The sequence below is a fragment of the Spinacia oleracea genome, chromosome 5 (assembly GCF_020520425.1).
Source record: "Spinacia oleracea cultivar Varoflay chromosome 5, BTI_SOV_V1, whole genome shotgun sequence".
NCBI classification, from domain to species: Eukaryota; Viridiplantae; Streptophyta; class Magnoliopsida; order Caryophyllales; family Amaranthaceae; genus Spinacia; species Spinacia oleracea.
The window spans coordinates 37607622-37617116 of record NC_079491.1 but is presented as its reverse complement, the minus strand read 5'-3'; the positions used below and the strand labels follow the sequence as shown (position 1 = coordinate 37617116).

General features: G+C 30.7%; 2 protein-coding genes across 2 annotated transcripts; one reads left to right on the top strand and one right to left on the bottom strand.

The window, feature by feature from the left end:
- Positions 1–1003: 1003 nt before the first annotated feature.
- LOC130461444 (stress response protein NST1-like) lies at positions 1004–3677 on the bottom strand. The gene is made up of 6 exons (XM_056829551.1): positions 3610–3677; positions 3489–3533; positions 2824–2883; positions 2603–2752; positions 1990–2259; positions 1004–1574 (listed from the first exon to the last, which is right to left on the bottom strand). The coding sequence occupies exons 1-6, from the start codon at positions 3675–3677 to the stop codon at positions 1004–1006; spliced, it is 1164 nt and encodes a 387-aa protein (XP_056685529.1).
- Positions 3678–4035: 358 nt separating this feature from the next.
- LOC110774838 (protein RGF1 INDUCIBLE TRANSCRIPTION FACTOR 1) lies at positions 4036–6937 on the top strand. The gene is made up of 3 exons (XM_056830132.1): positions 4036–4791; positions 5029–5244; positions 6521–6937. The coding sequence occupies exons 1-3, from the start codon at positions 4615–4617 to the stop codon at positions 6716–6718; spliced, it is 591 nt and encodes a 196-aa protein (XP_056686110.1). The 5' UTR covers positions 4036–4614; the 3' UTR covers positions 6719–6937.
- The last annotated feature ends 2558 nt before the right edge of the window (positions 6938–9495 follow it).

Here is a 9495-nt window from a genome sequence, read left to right as displayed (position 1 = left end):
GAAATCTGTAATTTGCTTGTGTACTTTGACTGGACTTCATGAATATATTCACCGCAACCACTAAGAAGTCAGTCATGAAGTTATCATGCGGTTCACAACCTATGAATCCAACTTCTGTTGTGTATCGCTTGATTATCTTTGAAACACTAGGTGCTCCAGTTCTGATATTCCAGGTTCTCCTCCATTCTGTGAGAAAATTTTTGTATTCCTCGGTATCATGGTCAAACTTGGACTCAATGATTCTGCAACCACCCATATGAAGACCGTACACAATGTGTACATCATCCACCTCCAATCGGATTGTGTTACCACGCGGTAAGTACAGTGTTGAAGAATTTTCTTCATACTGATCAAGAAGCCAATAACAAAATGCCTTCATTCATATTTAAAATTTAAATAAGTTTTGAACATCTTTCTTTATATATTGAACATGCTACATTAAGAATATGAACATCAACCTAAACAAAACTGTGTTTTTTACTTTTTAACATTTTTAAACAATATAGTGTTGAACATAATTCTTTATATATTAAACATGCAAAATTAAGAATTGAACATTAAAAACTAAAAATTACCTGATTATTTTGGGGCAGATTAACAGTGAGCAATGGTCCTAACCCGATTTCTTGAATAGCGTTTCTTTGATTTTCGGTTAGTTTAGGAACCCATTCCATGAAAGCTGTATGACTAACCCTCACCCCTGTCTTTTTGGTATCCTTTTTCTTCTGATCCTCCTCCTTGCCAGCTTTACGAACTGGAGTTTCTGTCTTTTGTATGACTTGTTTTTGTGTTTTCCTTTTCTTTGACGGGTTATTGTCATCGTCTCTATCACTATCAGAATGTTCTGACAACTGTGTAATGTTGACATCCTCATCATCTTCATCATCATCTTCAGATGAGGTCACATTCTCACTTCCCTCCCTATCATTTTCTTCAAGCTCCATATCATTCTCTATATCATTTGAAGATGTTCTTGTCATTCTCTTTTCGAAAGAGAAATTCGTCACATTTTTCTCCTTTTGCTTCCTATTAGCAATATGCTTTCTTTTCGATGGAGGTTCATCTTCAACTTCAGCCTGCTTTGCTCTCTCCTTCTCTCTCCTTGCAACCTCCAATTCAGCCTTCTTCTTTTCGGCTGCCAATTCAACTTTTTTTCTGCTGCCAATTTTGCAGCTTCCCTCTCGGCCTTCCTTCTTTCAGCTAACTCTTTTATAGCTAATTTCTTTCTTTCAGCTTCTTCTTTCGCAGCTAATTTTTTAGCTTCGGCAACTTCCTTTCTCTTTTTATCAGCTTCCTCTTTTTCAGCTTTTTTCCTTTCAATTTCCGCTTTTTTCCTTTCAGGTTCCTCTTTCTTCTTAATCTCAGCTTCCTCTTTCTTCTTCCTCTCAGCTTCCTTTATCAACCTCTCATTTTCCTCTTTTTTCTTCCTCTCATCTTCTTGTTTTCTTGTTCTTTCAGCTTCTTCTTCAGCTATATCAGCCTCTCTCATCTTCTCCATTTCAAAATCCTCTTTTTTCTTTTGTTGCTGCTTCTTTATTTTTAATGCTATTGCTTCTGGACTTGCCATTTCATTCCTACACCACATATGGTGAATATGAACATTAGTTTTTGGAAGTTGAACATAGGTTGTAGTAAGTTGAACATAGGTTGTAGTAGGTTATTATAGGTTTAAAGTGAATTGATAAATACAACAAGCTCTCTTATAAGTTGAACATTGTTATCAAATTGTTGAACATGAACCCTAAAAAACTGAATACCACAAGTTATCCAACAAATATAGTTATTATTTACAAATTGTTCAATATTTTTTAAAATATGAACATGAGATTTTAAAAGTTGAACATGAGTTTTGATAACAATGATCCTTTAAAAACATTTGAACTTGAGATTTTAAAAATTGAACATGATCCTTTAGAAACTGAACATCCCAAAACTAAAGACAATAACAATAGAATATTTATTCAGAACGTAATAAGATCAAATTATTACCTTCCAGGGGACATACTTATCCTGCGATTGTTATGCTGAATATGCTTTTTGTGTTTAGAAAACTTCAATACATTACGCAGAATCCTTGTCCTAGCAGCATGCATACCATCGTCATTGTCTTCCTCCTGAACCATAGCAGCTTGAACCACAGCAGCTTGAACCGGAGCAGCTTGAACCGGAGCAGTTTGAACTGGATCAATAACTTTTTCAGCTGGAGCTTTTACTGTGAATGTGATTTTGGACTTTTTCTGATTCTTTGGTTGAGGGTTCCTATATAAACAACAACTTTTTAAAATTATAAACCATATAGGAACAAAATTCATGCATTCATATTTTTAAAAAATTAACGTTTTGAACATGATTCATTGTATGTTGAACATTATAAGTTAAGAATTTGAACATCAACCTAAACAAAAGTGAATAACACACTGAACAATTTTAAACATCAATTTAACATTACTGATAATATATTGAACACGATGAATTAGAAAATGAACATATAAAATGCATGAAATCAAAAAAGCAGCAACTCCAACAACAACACCACAAACCACAACAAAATTTGATAATATTTATACTCTAATTATAAAAGTGAATATAAACAGTTACATACGCATCATTCACGGTTTCCTCCGTATATGATTCATTTATGTTTTTCAGCAGTATTGGATCCACCACTTTTGAAGCTGTTGCAGGTTCTCGTTGCTTTCTCTTCTGTAGGATTGCTAATGGAATATGTTCTTCTGCATCGATCATCCTGAGGCTGCAAATATAACTATTAGCTTCTTATAATGATCAACTGCCAAACAGTTTTTAACATAAAAATTCACTCACGTTTCAGAATCAGATTCATCTGCTGTCACTGGTTTCACAGAATTCAACGGTTTTGGATTTCTGCACAGACAAATCAAACCAAAAAAAATTTACAACATATTTGAACATGTTATTTCATAATTTGAACATGTTGTTTTACATTTTGAACATGTTGTTTCATATTTTGAACATGAATATTTCAACAGCTAATCTAACCAAATTTTTTATTATATCCTATTTGAACAAGTTATTTGACATTTTTAACATTATGTTTCACATTTTGAACATGAATATTTCAAAAGCTAATATAACCAAAAAATTTATTATAATCTATTTGAACAAGTTGTTTGACATTTTGAACATTTTGTTTCACATTTTGAACATGTTGTTTCATATTTTGAACACGAATATTTGAACAGCTAATTAAACCAAAAATTTTATTATAACCTATTTGAACATGATGTCTCACATTTTGAACATTTTTTTTCATATTTTGAACATGAATATTTCATGCTTCCACACGCTCTAGAACAATGATAATATTTAGACAGGGACACTTCATATCTTATAGTAAATGATAATGAACATTTGGTCCAAAACTATGAACATGATCAATTTCAAAACGTAAATTCACATACAACTTCTAAATTGAGTAAAAAATGTTTAGAACGCTTAAATTCACTTACAACACAGCATCCGCAGTACTCGATTCCACTTGATTGTTCTTTTTTCTGGAAAATGCAAAAAATTATGAAAAAAAATCAAATTAAAATCTGGAAAACGCGATAAATTATGTACATTACTTACTTTTGCGTTTTTCCTCTATTAAATGTAATTTTTGTTCTACTAAGCTTCACTTCATCACGGATATCCATTTTTAGGGTTTCGAATTTTCCGAAACTGCCTCAATGTTCAGTTTTGTCACTGAATTGCGCTTTTGAACTGCAAATCGAGGTTTTATAGAGCGAAATCGACGGTTTGAAGTGAGAGAGTGGGCGGTTTGATGAGAGAGAGTGGGAGGTTTGATGAGAGAGAAAATGGCGTGATGTTGAGGAGAGAGAAAATGTCGAATTCTCTTCCAAATGACGTCAGGAGCAGTTTTATACGTGTTGCTGGTAAGAAGCATGTGCTTCGCGCGTACCAATTAAATGATGAAACGACGCTGTATTTTTGCATATGCATATATAGATAGGTGGATACCTATCTATATATTAATAATTACCAACGTAGAGACGCAAAGAAAAGATCCAAAAAGTAGCGTAAGCGCCAAACTCATTCCACAATTTCTCTCTCCTGCCTCTCCCAATCAAACGGTTGACACAACACTTCATCCACCACACTCAATCATAGCCGTAAAATCTGAGCTTGTGAAGGGTTGTATGCTTAATTTTGTCCCCTTACTATGAGGATTGAGGGCGTTGCTTTGTTGTTGAATTCTAAGTTGCAGTTTGTTTAATTTTTTTCTTCCCTTTCTCTCTGTAAAAATCTCCATCATATTTTTAGAGAATCCAATCACACCTTTTCTTTTTTTTCCTCCAATTATACTCGATGAGCTCTCTCTTATAATGGTAATGCCAATCATTCACCTTATAAAGAAACCCATTATTATTTCCTTTTAATTCTTTATTATTATTATTATTATTATTATTATTATTGTTATTGTTATTATGTTAATTATTCGATGTACAATCTTACATTATATATGTTCATTTCATAAAAAAGATTTGCACCGGCCACCTCGAAAGTTCATTGGTATAGTAATCTCATCATCTGCAGGTAAGTCAGTAGTATAGTAGTAGTAATAAATCATCAATGTCAATCGTGCCGCCATGGCTAGAGCCAATGTTAGGCACTACATTCTTTCACATTTGCCGAACCCACGGCGATGCAGCGAGGAGCGAATGTAATATGTTTTGTTTAGATTGTCATTCTGATGCTTTCTGCTACTATTGTCGATCATCCCGGCATAAAGACCATCAAGTCATTCAGGTTGGTATACGTATATACTACCTCTGTTCCATAATGTTGTCAGGTTTACTATTCATATGGTCAAAGTTTAAAAAACTTTGACCGTAATTAATAGTATGATTAAGAGTATAAATGTTAATTTGTGGGATATCATTGAATTCGTTTCAATATGATATATCTATATCTATCCACATTACAATTAAAACAGTACATTTACGAACGTGACAATATATTTATATAAATATAATTATTTTGTAGATAAGGAGATCGTCGTATCACGACGTAGTGAGAGTAGGAGATGTACAGAAGATGATGGACATAAGTGGAGTGCAGACATACGTGATTAACAGTGCCAGAGTTATGTTTCTTAATCAAAGGCCTCAGCCTAAAGCCGGTAAAGGGATTGCTCAGTTGTGTGAGATTTGCCGGAGAAGTCTTTTAGACCCTTTTTGCTTTTGCTCTTTGGGATGTAAGGTATCCATCATCTTAATTTTACTCCTTTTCTTTTTCTTTTTCTTTTTTTCTTTGTTTATTTTTATTCTATTAAGGAAATTATATTCCTACCAAGAATATTTGTTTTCAATACCAAAACACTGTATTGTAAAATACGGAGTATTATTCTAGCTAGTATAAGAATTTAGTTAAATTTGGATTATATTTTTAATATATCATACGACTTTGATAATTTTTTAAATTTCGTGTAAATTTTAAATATTATGTACATTCTTTAATCGAATTATGATTAAAAGAAGTGATATTAATTAATCTTGATTAATTAATACTATGAAGTATTAACAACTCGTCTATTTGTCATGATCGATCTCATGCCCGGCCACATGGATAATCAATTAAATGACCCACATGATGCAACTCTTTAAAAGAAGAAGAAGAGAAAAAATTAAAAATTAAAAATTAAAAATTAAAAAAAATATAGGGAAGGAAAGAAAGATAAATCACCATCATATAATTAATATGTTTATTATTATTAATATTATGTATAAAGTCCACCATTGATGATCCATTAACAAATTTCACATGCATTGTCACACCATAGCCATCTTTTTCATGCAACCTAACCAAATAACAAATACGACTTATTTTCATTGTTAACGTAAAGTATAGTTTCTCAACAATTTTGGAATTTCTTTTTTAGTACTTTGTTGTTTGCTTGGCCAAGGCTAGAATATGCATTTTCAATGTGTGTTGCAACCTATATGTCAAATCAATTGATAATTAGCTTTTATGATCTATTTCTTGGTAATTACACTACCAGTTTTACATACCTTATTTTTTATGTTTCTCATTTCTTAAGGGAGGCCGGACTTCATTTCGAGTGCTCTATACTATACCATTATTAATTATTGGACCTAAAATAATCATACATACTACTAAATATCGATAGCAATGTAATAACGAGATTTAGACATGATGATAAACATCGAGAGTCTTTATAGCCTTATAGAATAGGTCACAAGTTTAAATTCTCCATTCTTATTTTTTTTTGAAAAAAAAGTTGATAGCTTGTTAAGGAGCTCCACTTTGAGTGCTCTAGAATAGCACATGTGATACATTCTAAAGCACGCAATCATATCTACTAAAGATGGGTAGTTGTATGATTAATCCATCAAATACATATTATCAAATAATAATTAGGATGCCAACTAATTTCTTGTCCTGTGATATCATTATTGTTAATTGTTAATAATATATATATTTGGGTTTTTAATTTGGTGAATTGAAATGGATTTAGCTTATAGGAGTGAGAAGAAATGGGAATGCAAGCTTTGCCATAGAAGGGAAAAAGGGTGAAGTAATGAATAGTTCAAGAGAAGCTTTGCGTGAAGGCTCACAACACGACATTTACCCGCCCACGCCGCCTCCACCTCCACCTCCTTCTAATTCAAGAAGACGAAAAGGGATTCCTCACCGTGCACCTTTTAACTCCTGATCATTGATTAATTAATTAATTCATTTAACTTTGTTAATTAATCAATGAAGTACCTACAACTAATATTATGCTTTTATTTCTTAACATTTCATTTTCTTTTTGTGTTTATATAAATGTGAAAATTATATATTCCTACATACCATGTTCCCTGAGGTGGGGAATTCTATCTACCTTATAACTTGTACATTACTCCAATAAAATTGTTCAATTACTTGTGTACTTGTGTTTTTTTTTTTTTCTTTTACCTTATGTTATGATCACGAATCTAAAGTTGCGTACTACTCCGAACGTAAAGAACAAAAAGAGACGGAGGGAGTATTTATTTTAAGTTTTATTTACCTAAAATTTACTAATATTATTACTCTCTTTGTTCATAAATATTAGTCATGTTTTGACTTTTTAACTCATTTCAACTCAATATTTAAACGTAAATATTTCCAAATACGTATGTTAGAAAAAATATAAAAGTTTGATATTGTTAAACAACACATTAAGACGAACAAAATAAGATCTCACATGAATATTTTTGAAGTACGTATTGAAAACAAATTAGAAGATTCTCTTCAATTGTGAATAGTATCAAGATTTCAAAAGAGACTAATATTCAAGAACAGAGGGAGTAGTTTTTGTTTTAGTTTTAAAATAAACTTAGATAACCTTCATTTTTCTGAACTTAATTGAACTAATTTCAACTTATATATATATATATATATATATATATATATATATATATGTATATATGTATTCAACTTAATTTTTTTTATAAAATAAGTAAAGTTAAGGTGAAAAAAATGAGTTAATTAAAAAATTATAGTGTAATGTTCTAGCAAAAGGTCTTGTTTGCACAACGTGTACAATAAATTTGTTATGCATCAGGCTAACTTTTATCCAATTATTTGTAATTTTTACTTAGTTTTTTGAAACCTTTTAATATATTTTGATTAACTTTTATATTATAAACTAAATGTTGATAGATAAAAATTTTAAAAGGTTAAATTATTAGTGTTTTTGAAGAAATAATTTTTATTAAAATGAAAATTTTTATCACTAAAAAATAGATAACTTTTACATATATAAGACCAACTTTTAAATATTATAAGTTAACTTTTACTTCGGTGTATATTATACCACTTGTAATATAGGAATTTGTGATGTTATAGATACTATCTTCATATGCATTTATTTTCTTACTTGGGGATATTTTAGGGATAAAGTAAATTAATATAGCAAGAAGAGGTAGAAACTATGGGGTAAATAAAACACAGTTAATTAAAAAAAATTAGGGATAAAGTAAATAATGAGAAAAAGGAGAAATGTGGTGAATTCCTTTTTTTTGGGGGGCATATATATTAAGGATTATATTACCAAAAAGAGAGTTTAATATTTCTTTTTTATTTCGTCATGTTCCATCTCAAATAGTAGTTTTATTTTACTTTTTATATTTTTGAGTGCGGATGAGTCACGAGGGCAATATAAATAATAGATGGGGGCGGGAAAATTTGAACCTGAGACCTATTGTACACAGACCCTTGTCGAGGTAGTAGTAGTTTTCTTTACAAGACATATTTCATATAGTAACCTTGACGTATGCCAATACTTCCAAATGACTACTATGTCTATGAACATTGAAAAGTGGCTCCACTTGGAGACGATCAACGTACATATTAATGAATGGTTAACAAAAGGTGTAAATTTTATGCTATGGTAACAAAGGGGTTACATATCTAAATTATATAATAGAATGTTCCAAGATAAGTAGACATGGTGGTATTTTTGAGGAAAAGGTAATTAGACTCTACTTAAAAAAGAAGAGGTCGGAATCGGATAGATGGTAAATTCTGGTTTTTCACAAATTCTTATTTACAATGGGTGTACAATAAATATTGTACATTGGAGTAAAAGTTAACTCAAAATGCTTAAAAGTTAAGCATATATATGTAAAAGTTATCTATTTTTCAGTGATAAATTATTTCATTTTAGTAAAACTTATTTCTTCAAAATAACTAATAATGTATAAAATTAATCATTTAACCCTTTAAAATACTTATCTATCAATTTTTTTTACTAATATAAAAGTTAATCAAAACTAGGTTAAAGTTACAAAAAAAGGGTTAAAGTTATCTTGGTGTACAATAAATTTATTGTACACCTTGTGCGCACAATACCTTTTGCTTATTTTTAAGAGAAGAAAAAACCCTCCATCTTTCTCCGGATTATAATTACTAATACACTCGGTATTACTTTAAACTTATATGTCCTCATTTTCTATACGTGCATGATCGAGAATTCGAGATGCATTGTTTTTCTGGTTACAAGATCTCATTATCTTTCATGCAAGCTAGTGATAATCAGACATAAAATAGGCAGTATTGGCGGATGTGATGTATGCTGAGTGAGGTCACTTGACCCCACTTGGCTGAAATTTTTTGCATAATTTTAGTTAATTTTAGATTAATTCGTATTAAAAAGTACTTATTTAGTTAATTTTTCAGTAATTTTGTAGGGTCACTTGACCCCACTTGGCTGAAATTTTTTGCATAATTTTAGTTAATTTTAGATTAATTCGTATTAAAAAGTACTTATTTAGTTAATTTTTCAATAATTTTGTAATAGTGACCCCACTTAGTACAATTTCTAGATCCGCCAAATAGCCGAGTATACAATTGACATGATAACGTTTCTTTCGTCATTTCTGTATTTAAAGGCTAGTCTAAATAAGTTTTGATCAAATAGTTGTTATGACATAAGCCAATAATTCCACCGAAATATTAGTCTTG

What these genes read in the sequence shown, in the direction of transcription:
- LOC130461444 (XM_056829551.1), bottom strand. Translation starts at nt 3,677, where the DNA reads ATGGATATCCGTGATGAAGTGAAGCTTAGTAGAACAAAAATTACATTT. An exon ending in AATAGAGGAAAAACGCAAAA is followed by an intron (nt 3,534 to 3,609) that starts GTAAGTAATGTA and finishes TGCATTTTCCAG; the next exon opens with AAAAAAGAACAATCAAGTGG. An exon ending in GATGAATCTGATTCTGAAAC is followed by an intron (nt 2,753 to 2,823) that starts GTGAGTGAATTT and finishes TTATATTTGCAG; the next exon opens with CCTCAGGATGATCGATGCAG.
- LOC110774838 (XM_056830132.1), top strand. Translation starts at nt 4,615, where the DNA reads ATGTCAATCGTGCCGCCATGGCTAGAGCCAATGTTAGGCACTACATTC. An exon ending in AAGACCATCAAGTCATTCAG is followed by an intron (nt 4,792 to 5,028) that starts GTTGGTATACGT and finishes ATTATTTTGTAG; the next exon opens with ATAAGGAGATCGTCGTATCA. An exon ending in TTTGCTCTTTGGGATGTAAG is followed by an intron (nt 5,245 to 6,520) that starts GTATCCATCATC and finishes AAATGGATTTAG; the next exon opens with CTTATAGGAGTGAGAAGAAA.